Here is an 18,996-nt window from a genome sequence, read left to right as displayed (position 1 = left end):
AATCTCTTACTGTCATTATCTTCACAGCTCCTACACGAGACAGGAAAGTGCTGTCACCATGTTTTGTAGATGAAAAAAAAAATGGGGCACACAGAGATGTGAGGTAGAATTTGTTTACCCCGACCACAGATGACTGCAAGTCAGACATTTGGCCAGGTCTATATGTCTGAAACATAACATTTAAGCCTGGCTGGTTTGGTCATCCCAGGCTCCTTGTACAGTCAACAGAGAGAAAGTGGTAATTCCAGAGAGTAACTCAATTTGCCCTAGTCCTAAGCTCACCCCTTAAAAATTGCGTTGGGCTTTCTTTTTTATAAGGCAAAATCCGTTTACAAGCCATTCCAAGAAAGCAGCCGTAATCTGCTCAGTCTCTTATGCAGACAGGAATACAGACTCAGGGACTTTTTTGCAATAAATGAGTGAATTCAGCTGAATGTAGCTTGGTAGTAACTGTATGGTCGAGTTCTGGGCACATCTTTATAAATGGAACCAAAGAACCAGTTACATGGTCACATATGATACATAAGCTAAATCAAAATACAGAAATGTTGCTCCTTATCAGCACTTTGATAAAGAGCATTTGCACAGCAACTTTATTTGAATGATAATGCTATTCTTTATGCCTACTAGGTCACTCATGGGAATTTTTTCCATTTGAACTGGTCTTTACAGACAAGTATTTTGATTTTAAGATCCTAGGGATTATTCATCTTCATAGGCAATATGCTTTCCATAACTTGTTGACATGCACGTGTTTTGATACTAAGGGATTTCTTGGATACTAAGAGAACAAAATACACCTTTTAGCTTGATAGTCAGGAGCTGACAGGCCTAAAACCCGTCTCTTGAAAATTGTTGCGTACTTTAAAACACCCATGGGATAGTCTACGGCAAAGGGAAAGCACAAAAGCTGCTCTTAACTCTTAACGGGAGAAACGGTGTCAAGAAATCACAGTGCTCTGGGCAGGACTTTTTACATTGATTCACATGAGCCTCTCGTGCTCTCAGGGAGAGTGGACTGGATGAAACTGCTGAAGGGTGGGTTTGTAAGGCTGGGAACCCATATTCAAAGTAGTTCTAAATGATTTATTATGAAACTGGAAGGCTAAAGTCTGTCCTAAGTCCAGAACTGTGAAGTGTTTCCAGCAATATCTGGGTGACAGAATGGAAAGTACATACTCACCTGCAGATGATAACGGGCTTGGAGGGATTTCAGGAACTTTGGAGGTTAGAAATCAGAATGAAATGTTCTGCAGTGTGATAAGGACAAGTGAAAAGTGCTGCTTGTAATGACGACATTTACAAAAACTGCAGATATGAGAAAACCAAAGTATGCCAGAGTTCTGCAAAAAAAAAGTTGCTGGGAATTATGGTGGATCACAAACTGAATATAAGCTGACAGTATAATTGTAGTAAAAGGAAATATCCTGGAGGGCTGTCTGAAATGTCCGCGGTTCTGGTCCCTGCATTTTGAGAAAGCAAAGGACCGGCTGGAGATACTTCTGAGAACAAGTCATATGTGAGAAGAGTCTCAGGTCCAGAAAATAAGAAAATGATCCCTTTACTGTAGGGAAGATGCAGAAAAGATGTAATAACATCTTTCCAATGACACACAAAAGATTTCTGGAAAGACGGAATGATCTGATCTCTGTGATCACATCGGGTAGCACAAGAATTCATGGCCTTGAGTTACAATGGTGGAGACACAATTTAGACACCAGCAAAATCCAGCGCTACAGATAATTCACTGCTTGCCTAGGGGTTAGGGGTGGAATCTCCATCGCTGGAGCCTTTTGAGAACAGGTTAGACAGACACTTATCAGGAATGGTTTAGGAAGAGTGGATCCCACTGTGCAGCAGGAGATTTTAGCCTGGAGAGCAGGAGGCTGAGGGGAGACCTTCTGATCTCTGACCTGCCTGAAAGGAGCTTGGAGCCAGGGGGGGTCGGGCTCTGCTCCCCAGGAACAAGCGCCAGGACCAGAGGAAATGGCCTCAAGTTGCGCCAGGGGAGGTTGAGGTTGGATCTGGGGAACAATTTCTTCCCCAAAGGGCTGTGGGGCATTGGAACAGGCTGCCCAGGGCAGTGCTGGAGTCACCATCCCTGGAGGGGTTGGACAGACGGAGATGAGGTTCTCAGGGACATGGGGCAGTGCCAGGGCTGGGGGAATGGTTGGACTCAACGAAAGGGACCTGGGGGTCCTGGTGGAGCCAGCACTGGGCCCTTGTGGCCAGGAAGGGCAATGGGACCTGGGGGGGATTACAAGGGGGGTGGTCAGTAGGTCAGAGAGGTTCTCCTGCCCCTCTGCTCTGCCCTGGGGAGACCTCATCTGGAATATTGTGTCCAGTTCTGGGCCCCTCAGGTCCAGCAGGACAGGGAACTGCTGGAGAGAGTCCAGCGCAGCCACGAAGACGCTGAAGGGAGTGGAGCATCTCCCGTGTGAGGAAAGGCTGAGGAGCTGGGGCTCTGGAGCTGGAGAAGAGGAGACTGAGGGGTGACCTCATTCATGGGGATCAATATGGAAAGGGGGAGTGTCAGGAGGATGGAGCCAGGCTCTTCTGGGTGACAATCAATGGGAAGACAAGGAGCAATGGGTATAAACTGTAACACAGGAGGTTCCATTTAAATATGAGGAGAAACTTCTTCCCAGTGAGGGTGCCAGAGCCTGGCCCAGGCTGCCCAGGGAGGTTGTGGAGTCTCCTCCTCTGCAGACATTCCAACCCGCCTGGACACCTTCTGTGTAACCTCATCTGGGTGTTCCTGCTCCGGCGGGGGGATTGGGCTGGATGAGCTTTCGAGGTCCCTTCCAACCCCTGACATACTGTGATTCTGTGATCTCGGGGGTCTCTTCCAACCAATATGATTCCATGATTCTATTCTAAGATGGCTGGGGAGGGAGGGGAAAATTGCTTCTTCTGAAGTGAATCATCTCCATCTACTTGCGAGCCATTCCTCAAAAGAGCCTCGCTGACCCGAGCGTTCCTTCCTACGTTTGCAGAGCACGGGGATGCCTGCGTGTGATTGTAACCCCGTGATCTCCTGTCCATATGCTGGTTTGGAGCTGAGGATCACGTCCCGTTGCAGCGGTTAGTTCAAGTCAGTAAAACAACCTGTCTCCTATAGCAGAGAGCGGCTCTTTAGGTGAAGCGACGGAGCCGCTGTACTTGGGTGCTGCGGTCCTGGGCTCTCCCCTTGGCGTCAGGCCGCGTTTTTTGTGTGTGTGAGCTCATGGATTAATTGTAAACTGATCGCAGACGCAGGGGCTGAGCACTCCCCATTGCCAGCGTAGCCTTATGTCATCCAGTCCCTGGGGAGACATTGTTTGCTGGGGCTCAGGGAAAGGCACAGAAAAGGGAAAAAAAATAAAAAATGTTCTTAGCTGGGGACAGAGAAGGTGCAACACCTTGAAAAGGGGAATCCGGTCCGACTGGTTGGGTTGCTGTAATCAGAGGCAAGGGGAGGAACTCCGGAGAAAAGCAGCCAAATGTAGGATGGGGACATGCTTGTTAATACTGGAAAAGAGACAAATTATGCCGGCTTAAGTACTTGGCTGCTGCTGAATGTGGCGGGGAAGAAGCTGCGTGTTCCCATGGTCCTGACTCTGTGGTGCTGATTTAAATGAGAGTTTCCCTGGCAGGCTGAGCACAGGCTGAGGATGCTGCAAGGAATTGCTTTACTGCAAAAGCCGGGGCAGAATGGGAAGAGTTACATGGAATCATATATTCTGTCTTCTCTGAAGAGAAGCTGCATTTGCTTTGATTAATTCACTTCATCTCTTGGTGTGGAAGGGAGTAAGCCAGTTACCCCCTTGTCTCTGGAGCTTATATGGGAGAAATTTATCTTTGCAAAGCGGTGATTGCAGATTGTTTTAATGAGAAGAGGATGTAGCTGTGATCATGAATGGGGAATCTGTGCAGCAGGAGCTTTTCCCCTTCACCATGTGACAGAAAAAGCTTTTCATATCAAGCTGAGGGTGAGAAGGGGACAGACAGAACCTCCTTTTGTCCCCCTCTGCTACACCTTTGATTTTATTCTTGTTTCTAAGCCCCAAATCCAAATGTCCTCCTTCAGTTTCTCCTCAGTATGCTGCTAAACATCATTAGAGGTGAAAGTTATATGCAAAAGAGGGATGGGAGGGAAAGGGTTTAATCCTTTAATTCACTGTCTGTGTCTGACAACGCACGGACATTCGGGAGCTTTCTTCTATTTGGCTTTTTGTCTCTGGGATCTCAGGAATGCCAATTCCACCCTTTCTTCATGCTGACCTTCTTGAATGTCTTGCAGAGGTGTGTGCAAGAAGAGCTATTTGCTCCTCCATTACTGGAATTAAATGCATCCAAGTAAAAATAAAGAAAGAAACAAAGGGTTCTTTAAAATGATCTGGAAAAAAATTACTTCTCCATTACCTTTCATCTGCACAGTATATTTTAAACTATTATTCTGCCACTCCTCTACTTGACCATAGATTTTTGTGGGTGGGGGCAAGCAGAGAAAAAAAATCCAGATTTCTAGTCTGTTTTGTTCTGAAAGGGAAAATAAGGGACATGGGACATTAAACCATTTAACCACAATGATTAAAAAAATATTGGAAGAAATGTGTATTTTTTCTTATTTTTGGAGGTGACATTTAAATAAGGATTTCAAATGCTCCCGAGGTTAAATGCACAAATGAATGTGCTGTGATTTGAGCTGTGGAGAGCACGTTGTCAGGTGGGGAACGCTGGAATCAGGAGACAAACTCCTGAAAGCAGAGCGTGTGTTTTGGGGACAGCCAACACGTGAGAAAGAAACAACCGGGGAAAAGCAAAATTCCCCGAACAGGGGAATTCCCCAAACAGTTTTCCCTTTGAAAAGAAGGTGAGTTTGGGTCAAGACTCGTCTGAAATTCACGTTTCACCTCTGCAAAGCCATCTTTAGCCATGCCGTTCTCACCAGGGATTCCTGCCGACTGGGTCCTCCGATGTTTCCTCTCCGCCGGCACCTGGCGCAGGTTTTGAGCCAGATTGCCTGGATTGTGGCGATGAGGTCAGTCCCTTCCCAGGAGATTCCTGCTGACGGGGCCCTTTTCCATCCTCCTGCTATCAACACAAACGAACCACCAGCCACCACCACCGGTGCTCCCACCCTGTTTACACAGCTCCGCTCCACACAGCCTTGTTGTTGCCGTCGTAGCAAAGGGATACGTGTTTGTGTGGTTACCTACATGCTCGTTTCTTCCCACAACCATTTTAATCCTCTTTAGGTACCTGTCATAAGCATAGAAATGCTGTGAAAAAATCTTTTGTGCCACAGACTTCACTTGTGAGACATGGGCAGCTGGTTTAGATTCTCTTTGCTCTGCTTCTCTGTAGTGGGGATTCCTCTCCTCTGCAGCGGGATTGTGAGAATAAATATTTTAGAAATTGTGAGGCACTCAAATACCGCAGTAGCGGGGCCATATAATTGTCAGGGTAGATGGGGAAGCAGCATTGAACTCGTCGTAGTTTGGGACCTGGTCCTGTGAGCACACATCTGAGTCTCCTCCTTTCCACGAGTGAAGCCAAATCTCAGAACTGGTCCCAGGAGCAAAGAGTCTTGTAAGTACGAGCGTGTCCTGGACGAGGCCATCCCGGATCCTTTGAGGATTATAAATCATATGTTACATGGCTTCAGAGTTTCTTTTAATGTAGCCTCTCCATTTGTTCCCAGTTCCTACGTGCTTCGCTCTTGAATGAGTCACCAGAAGCTGCTGCTTATGCATTTTCCCTTGTCTTAAATGTATGCTTTATTTTAAGAAGTTGAATCTCCAGTTTCTCAGAACCTGAAACTCCTTTTTTTTGTTTCCCAGTTTGACAAGTGGACAGATGGCCAGAGGCGGAGGATCCTGGGGGACCTGTTGGCACGCTGCTCCTTGTCACAGCAGAAATTCTGTGCCAAGCAGCTGCAGGATCGAATTCCCACCGAGGCTCTAGATTTCACCACAAGGCTTCCTCGAGTCCTCTCTCTATACATCTTCTCCTTCCTGGACCCGCGGAGCCTCTGTCGATGCGCACAGGTAAAAAAGCCAACGTGTACGTAAAGTTCAGAAAGTCGGGTGAAGCTAGTTAAAAGAAAAAAAGGAAACAGCACTATTTTCAGTAAAGACATGCCAGTTGTGTTCTTCGTAATGCAAGGATGTCTTCTGACTTGGCAGCCTGGTGCCAAATGCTTCGTGATGCTTGTGTGAGACCACATGCAACATTTCCACAGATCCTAAATGAATCCAGATTGGCCAAGATTTACAGAAGCGAAGAGTAATTTTAGATGCTCAGCTCTAAGGCATTTAACATGTGGCACTTGACAAGACTGATTCTTCCCAAGAAGGAGGCCTGGTACTTTCTGGAAATCATATTATTTTAAAGTACGGTGTGCAGAATCATTCATTGCTTTGAAAAGTGTTGGCTTGTGCTAGTTGCAAAGAACTGCACGTGATGCTTTAAGAAAACCAGGTCTTTTAAAATGCTTGAGGGCAAAGTGTTGGATGCGGAGAAGCAGAGAAGTTACAGATGTGCTTTTGAGTACAGCAGCTGGAGCTTGTGTCTTTTGAGCACAAACAAAACTATGTTTGCATGAGATAAAGCGCTGTGAGGTGATGCCCCAAGTAATTCTGAATGAATAAGTTCAGATACTGGTGACGTTATCACTGCACTAACATAGCACTCCATATAATACTATGAATATGTCAAAACCTCAGCTTGTTTAAAGCTTGTTCTAGTATCTCGCTCCAGCATTTCATGTTTTATGTGGATGCAATTCACACTATTCACTCACAGGCAGGGAGAAGACAGGTTAGGAAATTACTTAGGAAGAAAGGTCCGCACAGTTCTACTTGTGTCGTATCGTTGGACAGCTGCTATTAAAAGCTTGGCAGTGCCAACAGGTGATGTTTGTCCTGAAGCTGGAAGAAGCATTTAACGCCAAGTGACTGTGGGATGGAGTATAACAGCAGAACGAGAGCAGGAAGAAGACCCTCAGAACAGGTCTATCAGTCTTAGGGAGTTTATTGATGCTGTTTTTCTCAGTGGAAGCTGATAAAAGGGTTATTCCAACTACCGTAGCTTATTGAGGAGAAGTGCGGGAAGTTGCCCCAAACAAGCTGAAATTCTTTCTCTTGGCCCATGTTTTTTGGAGTATTTCACCCTGTGCTGGAGATCAGCTAACACTTGGACACTGAGCATGTCATGAAGACCTTGAATGGTTTATTGAAAGGTTTAAATGGAGCATAAGCAGTGCTGAATATAATTGTAGCAGTGTAAGGACATAGGGGAATTACATCCGCAGCGCAGAAGTCTCTAGCTGCAATCTTGGATGCTTGAAACCCCAAGGTTTTCAACTTACTGGGCTTCACAGGTGAGCTGGTACTGGAAGTACCTGTCGGAACTGGACCAGCTCTGGATGCTGAAGTGCCTCCGTTTCGGCTGGTACATCAACTTCTCTCCAACCCCCTTTGAGCAAGGAATCTGGAAGAAACATTACATTGAGATGGTGAAAGAGCTGCGCATCACGAGACCAAAGGTATGTACCAACCACCTCTAGAGCTGTTCGGGACCAGTGGGAAAACTGGGCTGGTTGGGTTCCTGACCCCTGTGCCTCTTTATCTTCCTGTAATCTCCCTTGAGTAAAATGGAAGATATGTAATTTTATAGAGCACATGATAGCCAGAGGTAGAGTGCCCAACATCACCCCTGCTGACATTTCAGAGTCACTTTCATACCTAAAATCAGCAATTAGTAATAAAATAAGTCTGGTGGAAGGGAAAAAACACTCATTATAGCCCTGTTATAGCCCTTGCTGTTGTTCCTTTCTCTCTTCTTCAAAGGGAGATGGAGCATTACTCAGTAGCCTTTGCTTTTTCCTGAGATTCACTGCTGCCATGCCTGGTTTGCGGGGCTGTGGGGGTGGGATTCTTCTGCCCTGAATTCAAAACTCAGCCCTCTAATTTTAACCAAACTCACCCATAGGCTTTCTCCATAGTCAATAGAGAGAAGCCAGAGCATCTCAGGAGTAGTTCAGCTCAGCTTAATGCAGATTTTGGGACATGGGCCATGATGTGCACCATCCGTGTCCCTCTTTCTGTTCACGGACCATAATGGAGCCTGGAGAGACTAATTTCGAGTTAATACCAAAGTCTTAGAATTCTGAAGTTAGACAAAATAAATCTCACTTTCATTATAGGCTAAAATTTGTTTCCATCTTTTCTTCTCTCTTATTAGACTCTTTCAAAGGATGACTTTGTAGTTATTGACGTGCAACCCGTAAGAAGCAGCGTCCCAGAGGCAAAACTTTCGGTGCCAGGAAGGAGGACAAGCAAGGAGAAAAAAGAGCTCCCGCCGTGGCGTTCAGCAGACAGGCATCCTACAGACACCATCCGATTCAACTACCTCGACAACTACGATCCCATCGAGCAGGCTCGTCAGGCGTAAGAGCTCGACCTCTTCCCTTTTACATTTTCTGCGACGTGGGGTATGTCTGTGTCCTTTGCAAACTCACCGTCTGTGCTCCGAGCTGCCTGGAAGTTGTTCAGCAACCTGGTTGCAAACCCACTTTGCTGCTTTTTTGGCTTTTCTTGGATTGATCTTGGTCCGGTTGTAGTTGCAGCTGCTCTACTTTGTGCCCTTTCGGTGCAGAGGTGGGCACAGCTTAGTAGTGTCTGCCTATAAAATAGGCTGTAACTCCTGGGGAAGTTACACAGCTGTAATGGGAGGAATCAGGACGACAGTTTTGAAAAGTATTAATTACCTAAATATTTAGACTGCATGGGATAGACTGCCTAGATCCATCAGTTCCTAGGCTCCCAGGATTTTCTGATTACCAACTGGCAAAATAAAGGCATTAGAAAGGTGCGTGAGGAAGAGTGTGAGCGGCAGGGGGAGGGAGGTTGTTCCTCCCCCTCTGCTCTGCCCTGGGGAGGCCCCATCTGCAGTTGTGTGTCCAGTTCTGGGCTCCCCAGTTGAAGAAGGACAAGGAATTACTGGAGGGAGTCCAGCGGAGGGACACAAAGATGCTGAGGGGTCTGGAGCATCTTTGTGATGAGGAGACACTGAGAGAGCTGGGGCTGTTGAGCTGGAGAAGAGAAACTGAGAGGGATCTGATCAATGGGATCAGTATCTCAGGGTGGGTGTCAGAGGATGGAGCAGACTGTTCAGTGGTGCCCAACGCCAGGGTGAGGGGCAACGGGCACAGACTGAAACACAGGAGGGTCCATGTGAACATGAGGAGAAACTTCTTTGCTGGGAGGTGCCAGAGCCTGGCCCAGGCTGCCCAGAGCGGCTGTGGAGTCTCCTTCTCTGAGACATTCAAACCCCCTGGACCGACCTGTGTGATCTGCTCTGGTGACCCTGCGTGAGCAGGGGGGTTGGACTGGGGGATCTCCAGAGGTCCCTTCAACCCCAGCCAGGCTGGGATTCTGTGATTTCCACCCCAAAGTATAGTTTTGCACATCGACTTGCATTAGGACTGTCCCATGCTTTTTCCTTTGACACATCTGGCATCGGATATTTTCAGAACCTTAGACCTGTGGTCACATTTCTGTGCATCAACAAGCGTCAGCAGCAGCCATCGCAAGGAGGTTGCTGTAGTCACCTCTGTGCCGTGTTCAGCCCGTTTCTCGTTTAAATCTGTTAATACCACCTCTCATTTTTCACAGGCTCACAGCAGTTACCTCCATTCAGCTGATGTACAGTAATTTGTGCAACAGGTAATAGTATCATTAAGTTGAGCTTGGTGAACAGGTAATGGATTAACTTGAGTGCGAGTCCCTGTGAAAAGGATTGCACAGACTCTCCCCCAAGCGAATGTGCCGAGAGGAGGAGATTCCTCTCCACTGTGCCAACAAAAACCTTGGGAACCAACTGAGCCGCGGTGAAAGCATCCAGATTGTACTTTACGTGAATAACTGATAGAGCTGAGATTAGCCTGGTGCACAGGAACAATCAACCCATGAATTACCCCAGCTGAGCGGTTCTTTGGCTCAGCAATCGTGCACTTGCGTAAGCTCTTTCTCAACGTGATTAACTTCGCCGGACCCACCACTCCTCCGGGGTGTTCCACAAAGTTCCCAGTGTCTGAGCTCAAGCCTTTTATGAATCATTTTTTAATCCGCGTCCCCTAGTCCGAGGATACTGTGCTACTTCAAAGAGCTTTCCGGTTTCCCTCACCCTCTTTCTGCAGTACGTTTCCAAACTCCAGCACCATTTTTGGGTAGAGTTCTTTGAAGCTTTTAACTAAATATTTTGACAAAATGCCTCTTATTGCAAATGGATGTCCTGATATTCATTCTCAGCTGTGCTAAATGTTTCTAGGTATCGGCTCCCAAAGGTTTCTGTGAGGTTTAGGGTTCCCTTGTGCTGACCGTGACCCAGTGTCAAAAGGGGACAAGCCTTGTTTGAAGAGTTTAAAAGTCGCTTTTTCCAGCATTGAGCTGTAGATGCAGCTGACAACCAGATGTAAATGATTTTGAGTTGTTAACGATACAGTCAGTACATTGACTCTTTTCTTCTTGTGAGATTTAAGCCTCTATCCACTTGTGCAATGGAGAGTATTTAAATGCCAAGTGTTCGAGCAAATCTTGCATTTATCTGTCATTACAGAGGATTATTGCAAGGAGAGAAATTAATTCTGTGAGATTTCCTTGTTTATCAAGGATCTCCCTTTAATATCACTTAAGCCAAAAGTAATTGCTAGTGTGTAGTCTCATCTGGAATGATTATTCAGCAATACAGGTGTGCTGTTTCAGTGCTGGCCCAGCTGCCCACTCACAAAATTATATTCTGGTGCTTCTTTTCCGTGGACACATTACCGATGGAGTCCCCTCTGTGGCTCTTTCTCAGATGTCCTCTCGCTAAGGGTCTATATTGTGTTCTCCATCCTTTGCTTCTGGGCAGCTCCCCAGGGATCGAGTTGTCAGCATTTCACCCGGCTCCATGTCTGCGGTGGGAGCAGGACGATCCTCAGCACAGGACACACATGGACCTGCTGGAGAGGGGCCAGAGGAGCCCCAAAAATGACCTGAGGCTGGAACAGCTCTGCTGGGAGGACAGGCTGAGAGAGCTGGGGGGTTCAGCTGGAGAAGAGAAGCTCCGGGGAGACCTTAGGGCGGCCTTTCTGGACTTAAAAGGGGATGAGAAGAAAGATGGGGACAGACCTTTGAGCAGGGCCTGTTGTGACAGGACAAGGCGTGATGATTTTAAACTAAAGGAGGGAGATTCAGGCTGGACATGAGGAAGAAATTGTTTGTGCTGAGGGTGGTGAGAGCCTGGCCCAGGTTGGCCAGAGAGGTGGTGGCTGAACCATCCCTGGAGACATCCCAGGCCAGGCTGGACGGGGCTCTGAGCAACCTGAGCTGGTGCAGATGTCCCTGCTCGTGGCAGGGGGGGCACTGGGGGAGCTGGGAAGGTCCCTTCCAACCCAAACCATCCTGTGATCCTATGACCACCTTTCATGCTTGAGTGCTCCTCCAGTGTAGGCTTTCGGTGGAGGTGACAGGAGCAGTTAACGGGTGGCTTGGTCAGGTGTAGGGTGCCTATCAACAGCAGCACAATGGCAAAGTGGTCAGGGTGCCCCGCTGTGACACCAAGATTTGTCGCTGAAGGCCACACTCAGCCAGCTGTGAGTGAATGTCGAATTGGTTGAGCCAGGGAGTCTCATGTGAACTCCATGTGAGATGATCTACCTCACTGCAGCCTCCAGGCTCCAGCAGACCCAGCCTGACCAGTGTACGGGGTTGTAAAACAGAACAGAAAACCCAGATAAAAATCTCTGCCCCCCCGGGCTGTGTTAGGTAGAGTTATTCTTCAGATTAGATGAATTCTTGGAGCTCAAGGGCATAACAACCACTCTTCATGTAAAATGAATGTCACAGGTAATGTAATCTATGTAAAATCAGGTCGCTAAAACAATAGGAGTGATTTCCCACAATACAGGATTTTGCAAAGGTAGCCTGGGAGAGGAAATGAGTTTTGCTGCTGTCTGGGTGCATATAGAGAGGAACCAGTATTTTCTTGAGGGGATGAGCGGGTGTGAAAAGACGCAGCAGAACCAGCAGAAAAGCAGCAGGAAGCCAAAGCTGAGAGAGAAGGACCAGAGACAAGACTTGTGGGCAGCAAGTCGGCTGCAAAGCCGTGAGCCGACAAACCATTTTTTCCATCTGAGTTCTGCTGCGCCGAGGAAAACCTGACTTGTAGAAAATTCTTTGTGAATAAACAAGATTACATCAAAGGAACACCTGACGCCATCATCAAAGCAATGTGTAGACTAGTCACTGGCTGCTTCTTTGAATCGAAGTTAATCTGCCTAATGTCAGGTTAAATTTTGTAGAATTTAAGAGGTAATGAAACAATAAAGTTTTTCCTAGCTCTGGGACCTAGTTAAAAATCTCCTCTTGAGCTGAACCTCACATTACACTTGCTTTCTGGCCCAAAGAGAGGTGACAACTCTCCTGTTTATCATAACAGGGTGTCCATGCTACGCCAGAATATTGTCATTTAAATGGCAGAGATGTCATCTTTCCGTATTCCCATCCATAGCGGTATCTAAACAACACTGCTGTGAATTCATAGCAGAGAACTTATCCTTGCTTAGCCAAAAAAAGGGAAACATGGAAAGCATGACAAGCTACAGTTGATTCTGGATTATAAAGGGGAGCAGAGGCAAAGGGAGTCCTAAAAGAGGTAACACAAAACATATACTTTAGGCTGTAAGACAGTAATTGAGTATTGACCTTAGAAAAACAAATAAATCGAAGGAGATGGGACGCAGATCCCTGAGTGTGGGGAGGTTGGTTGGTTTAGATGGGATAGTGAGGGATACGATTCATAGTCACTGGGCAGTGAAATTAAGAATAGCAATGATCTGATGAATAGTCGAGGAAAGAGAGGAGAGGAGAGGAGAGGAGAGGAGAGAGGAAGAGAGAGAAGGGAAGGGAAGGGAAGGGAAGGGAAGGGAAGGGAAGGGAAGGGAAGGGAAGGGAAGGGAAGGGAAGGGAAGGGAAGAGAAGGGAAGAGAAGGGAAGAGAAGAGAAGAGATGAGAAAAGAAGAGAAGAAAAGAGAAGAGAAGAGAAGAGAAGAGAAGAGAAGAGACAGGGCTTGAATTAGAAATTGCCTGGAAGGGCTTATCAAAATCCCTCGGTAGAATTCTAGCTGTGACTTTCAGTGTTGCTGCATGTGTGTGTGCAATTTATCATACAGGTGGTTTCTGGTAGTTCTGGTTTGTTTTCTGTCTGAACCATCCAGGTAACTTGTTGTTTATATACAACAAAAACAAGAACACAGCAAGGATAGATTTGTGTCTTTGGGCACAAAGCGATACTGCAAAGGTGATGTGAAAGATTTTTATCTAAAGTGTGGAACCAAGTTAGCAAATTTTCTCCAGGGCTCTGATCTGCCTGGAAAGGTCCAGGAGGGCTGTTTCCTTCACTCCATGCACACACAGTTCTGCTGGAAGGCATCTGGCGTTTGTGCTGCTCGTTGCCAATAAATCAAAAGATTTGCCTCCCACTTTATCAGGAATAATGAATTCCGATTCTGGCCTCACGCCAAGATTGTGCCTCAAGAAAGAGCCCTGCGCCTTCTCAGGACAGCAGCTCAGCCAAAACGCAACCTCCTTCCTCCCCCGCCAACCAGCTCGGGCTTCTGGAAACCAGCGGTAATTCAGTTAGATAATTTATGGCTCTAAAAACAGTTGTGTATTGTACTGGAGTGTTTACCCAATGAGAAAATAATTACTTTCACTAATTGTTCTGTCAGCAGCCTGGGCCCAGTTTCTGACAAAAAAGGGGCTGGCTTGCGTGAGAAGGGCACGGTGTTCCGCTGTCCTTCCGAATCCCGGCGCCTGTCTCTTGCTTTTCATGTTTCTGAATAGCCGGCCCCGTCCTCTCTGCCTGTGCGGCGTGTGGGAATTAAAAATGTTCCTTAAAGGAGGGAAACGGGGTGAGAAACACCCAGTTCAGCACTGGGAGTGAGACCTCCCGGCCTCGGCTCGCTCTGGTGCCCTTTTCCTTTGCAGCCTTGAGAAACTCATCCTCACTGCCTACATTTTCATAGAATCATCGAATGGTTTGGGTTGAAGGGACCTTCAAAGCTCCCCCAGTGCCCCCCCTGCCATGGGCAGGGACATCTGCACCAGCTCAGGTTGCTCAGAGCCCCATCCAGCCTGGCCTGGGATGTCTCCAGGGCTGGGGGTTTCCTTGCAGGGAGATGAGGGTTCTGACCTGCTGCGGGGGAACGCTCCGACACCACGAGCATGGGCATAGAACACAGCAGCAGAGGTTAATATCTTAATTTACGATCACAAGGCCAGGCCCGTGTTCTATCTAAAGATCACAGAGTCATTGAGGTTGGAAAAGACCTTTAAGATTGAATCCAACCGTAAACCTGACGCTGCCGAGTCCACCCAGATGACCAGTTCATTCCCCATAATAATAGTTTGGTTTGAGTTTTCTCTCTTGACTGTTAGTAAAGTGTTTATAAGCAGATTGCAGTTTTCCTCCATTTGCTATTTGAAATAATTTGTCTGATTTTTCTTTACCGTTCTTGATCTGCAGCTGATCTGGGACAAGTGAATAGCAGATATGTGCTGGTGTTGGCTGCTTTTGAGGTGTGTGTGTTACGGGATGTGACTCTATTTCTATACAGGGATAAATGCTGTTTTTAGCATCTATTTCTACTCTTCATATTCATGATTTTGTATTCATACTGTGCTTTTTAGCTGACCAAGAGCCCAGAGATGCTGGTGATGGGGCTGGGAGATCAACCCAGCCAGCACACAGTTGTTGCTTTAAATTCACTAATTCTGTATTGCAGAATTGGAATGTGGAAGGGGAATGAACAACTTCCGAGTCAATGTGTTTAAGGACTGACTATGTTCTTAAAAAAAATCCTCCTCATAGTATGAATTTTACTCCTGGTATTGGAAAAATGTAACAACTGGCCACATTCTGGTGTACTTAATTTTCAGAGTCTGGAATATTCCTGTTCTGCCAGTTAATTATATGGACTTTATTAATAGCTGCATATACATTTATATACATACGCATGTACGTAAACATATACAAGAAGAAGTATTTGGCTATGAAAACAATGAATAAATAACCTGTTGGAGAGGCGGTCCTCCAGCCTTATTTATGTTACAAGTTACATGGACTTAACAGAAAACTCTTGAACTGATTTAGCTAAACTGAATTCCCCTAAGCTGATGTAATGTATTTAGTGATTTTAGCTTAAATCAGTAAGTCTTGAGCTAAGGGCATGTGTCTCAGTGCTGTAAACTTACCATTACCTTAAAAACTAGCAAGTTGCCAGCTTCCTCTGGGCCACCGCATCCGATTGTGCGCTCTTTGTTTGCCCCAGGTGCAAGATGAAATGTATTATCTCAAACCGTGTCTTTTTGGGTGGCAACATCACACGGGATTTTCTTTTTCTCAGCCCCAGGGAACCAACTCCATAAGGCTTGTTAATACTGTTCTGTTCCACTCTGCAGGAGAAAGAAAGGAGGAGGGGAGACCCCAGACCTCAGCCGGCAGGCAGCGGAGAGAAAAAAGAGAGCGAGTCGTGGATCTAATAAGCTCCATAAAGCAAAATCACTGGCAAGTATCACCCGCTTGGAATTATATCAACCGCGGCCCAGCAGCAGGGACACCCAGGAACATTTTGGCTCGGAGCTGTCTGTATGTAAGCAGTGACCTTGTTGTCTGCTCCTCCGTCACGTATCCCGACAGCTAATTTCCATTTTTTTCCTAAGCACTGGATCAATTCTCTCTCTCAATTCTCAATTCTCTCCCCAAAGCCGCTCTTCTGCGCTCGCAACTTGTGATCGGCACAATTTGATGGGAGTTTATTCTCTGTTCATCATGCTGAGCCTGAGCGAGCAGCCCCAGGGTCTTAATACTGAGGATTCTTTGTGCTCCTGGCTGGTAAAATGGGGCGTCCTCACATGAAAGGAGTCCGGGGAAGTCAGCCTTCCAGAAAACATCCCAGCTCGAAGCTTTTGTAGATACGGCAACAAATAACCGTCGGAAGAAGGACGTGCTCACAAGCGTATCGGGGGTTTTTCCAGACCTGGAAGCGCATTTCCTAAGCGATGAAAGCCAGGGAACACATGTGAGTTGAGCTAAAGAAGGTTTACATGAAAGAGAGGCATTGTGTCCCGAGATCGGGAGGCATTCTCCTGACCCAAATGCAGCCTGTTGGCGAGGAAGTAGATTCAGTCACTGTTAAAGAACAGAAAATATAATTATTCAGCCTGTGTATTCCATTTTCCATTCCCCAATGGCTTCCTCTGGAGCCCTTAGATCAGAGCGGCCTTACACAGTTTCATTCCACCACGGCTTCCTGTTTCAAATTTAAAGCTATTTTAGTGTCAGTCTAGAAGTGAAAAAAATCTTAGTTCAGGGCAAAAAAAGGTGAATTTGGTTTTCTTTCCCAGATTTTAGAAAAATCAGGTGTTCTTCAAAGTTACTTAACCTGAAACCCACAATCAGGAAGGCACAGGCACTTAGTCTGACTCCCACCATGACATCCAAACCCTCCCACGCAACGTCGGTGGGAGTTTTTGCTATAAATTGCAGCAGCAGAGGGTTGAACGGTATACGTGGATGTGTCACCTTCTGTTGGCTGCCCACAGTTCAAAAGGGACATGATGATTCCTTGAGCAAACAGTCACCAGAAAGCACGTAGCCCGCACAAAATGCTCACAGACGGATGCCTGAGGGAGCACGTGGAGTTGGCGGATACTAAATCCTCACCCCACAAAAAGCCTTGGGACAATCTTCAAGCCACTGCCGGTTTCCAAGCTCCACCATGATCCCTTGGTCCCTCCTAGGCAGTTAGGACAGCCTAACCTCGGTGACATGAGCCCAGAACAGAGCTCTGTGTCTTCATGCTCTGCAATTTTGGTAGCACTGGCTTCTCTTTGTGTGAAAAATCTGGTAGTTGCTGTGTCACTCTTTCCTAGAGCCTTATGTTACAAATAGGCTTTTATTTCTCTAAAGTTGTCCAAATCTCAGTAGAAGAGCTGTGTTTCTTATTCTCTGATGTATAAACATGCTCTTAGGCTGGCCATTAATGACTACGTGACAGTAAAAGTTAAATTGTGGTACGCCGATGCATAGAAAAATTTTATATATATATAAAAATATATATATATATATAACTTGCTAGGAACAATCCAAAATTAATTTCCATTTATTATTAAGGTAGCATTGGGAAATCTTGTTGAAATGGAGACCTTTGAAAAGACTTGTATTTAATTGAGTCCAAATAAAGAGGCTTAACGCTCAAAATCTTTTAGTAAATCCTTAGAAGAACAGACTATGATGAAAGTGCCCCAAGCAAGCAAACATTGAGTCAAATGAAAATGAAGCTCTTAAATAGATCAATGATTCAAGGGCAGAAAGTAGGTGAGAATAAAGTAAATTACAGCCAATAATGAAGACGTGAAAAGGGCTATTTTATGGAGCTCCGAGCTCCGGAGGCTGATGAACAGCACACAAAAAGAGAAGAAACATGTAATTAAGGTGATGACCTGAGTCCTGGAATTACATCCACTGGCTCCATGTTTGCATGCGGTGAATCAGTTCTCCTCCTAGTAAATCTGTGAGGTTTTGGAGTTTATTAGTAATCATGGCAACTGTAGCAGAAAATGTGACCAGGCTCACACTTCATTTGGAATAAATTAAATGAGCTAAATTAGAATAAGTAGTAAATTACAATCAATTAAGTTAATTAGGTCTCTGAATGAAGGGCCGCGTTCTTTCTTATGGATGCCCATGTCTCTGCAGCGGGGAGGGAATTCCTGCTCTCTCTTTACCCAGGGACATGCCTTACTCGAAGGATACGTCTAGTTGCAGTGTTAACCATCTCTTGAAGCACTTTGCTGGATCGAGCCTTTACGGCTTGTCTATACCCCCGTGATGCTTGCGTTGTCTTCAGCAGCTGCTGTCCCAGTATTTTCTATAGAAAAGTGAAGAATACAACGGGTTGGGTGATTTCTCCAGGGTTCTACCAGGCTGTGCATGGAAACCAGATTGGGTTTGGCCCACTCTATCGTCCCTCTGTTCACTCTGACATGGGGCTGCGTTGCCCATCGTGATTTTTGAGCTCTGGCCCTCCAAGTCACTTCGCAGGTGTCACCGCTGCCACATCAGTGTCCTTTACACAGAACTTCCACTGAGGACTCTGCTGCAGCTTCTCAGCAAAACAGGCAGTCAAGATGCCCAGATACTTCATTAGGAACGCACAATTTGACGGATGGTTTTGACAGCTTTGCAAATGCCTGCGATGTCAGCAATCGGGCTGGTTTTGCCTTTCGGGCTGTCTGCTTGTTTCTGTTCGAGACGGCTCCACCCTCACAGCTGTTCCTGAATTACTGACTTATTTTTAGTACTCACTAAATAACGTTTTCTTGACAGGATCAGTCATTCTTGCCTCACTGCCTATATCCTAAGGTGATAAGATTGCAGCATTTGAAGTCAGGAATAAATTTCCCTATGACGTATTGACAGGGAATTGATGTTTTGAGTATGGATCGCATTTACGTACCGTGTGGGTACAGCCCACATGAAGCTCCTCAGCACTTAGATACAGTCCTGTCCAGTGTATATTTATAGTCTGCAAACCTTATGTTGAATTTTATTTATTCATACAAGAAATCCTGTTGAACTTCATGGGACTACTCCTGAAAGTGAAAATAACGCAGTATAATGTTTGCATATTCAAGCTCAGCTTATATACGTCACTCTAATTTTAAAAGTATAACCTGGCTCTAATAATCGATGCCTGTCTGTTCCTTAGAGCCTTGGCTGCCCACATTGCTTTTTAATGAGTTGCTACATAAATGTTTGGGTTTGTTAATGTTTGTTCACTATTGTTACCAAATAATTCACATCTGTCAAAAAAATCCAAAGCTGCTGGTCTGCAGCATCTGTGTTTTTTGAATATTTGGGATCTTCCTCCAGCAATAAACAATCGTGGTGTTGCTAAGGGGA

General features: G+C 46.0%; 1 protein-coding gene across 1 annotated transcript in view; it reads left to right on the top strand.

Annotated features, from left to right (window-relative positions):
* Positions 1 to 18,996, top strand: part of FBXO16 (F-box protein 16) — a 29,011-nt gene that overhangs the window by 6,490 nt on the left and 3,525 nt on the right. Inside the window, exons 3-6 of the mRNA XM_065632616.1 lie at positions 5,826 to 6,032; positions 7,367 to 7,531; positions 8,230 to 8,435; positions 15,492 to 15,597. Coding sequence (XP_065488688.1) covers positions 5,826 to 6,032; positions 7,367 to 7,531; positions 8,230 to 8,435; positions 15,492 to 15,597 — 684 coding nt within the window. The remainder of the gene's footprint in view (positions 1 to 5,825; positions 6,033 to 7,366; positions 7,532 to 8,229; positions 8,436 to 15,491; positions 15,598 to 18,996) is intronic.

Source organism: Caloenas nicobarica, chromosome 3 (genome assembly GCF_036013445.1).
Source record: "Caloenas nicobarica isolate bCalNic1 chromosome 3, bCalNic1.hap1, whole genome shotgun sequence".
Classification (NCBI taxonomy): domain Eukaryota; kingdom Metazoa; phylum Chordata; class Aves; order Columbiformes; family Columbidae; genus Caloenas; species Caloenas nicobarica.
This window is presented reverse-complemented; position numbering and strand designations above follow the sequence as displayed.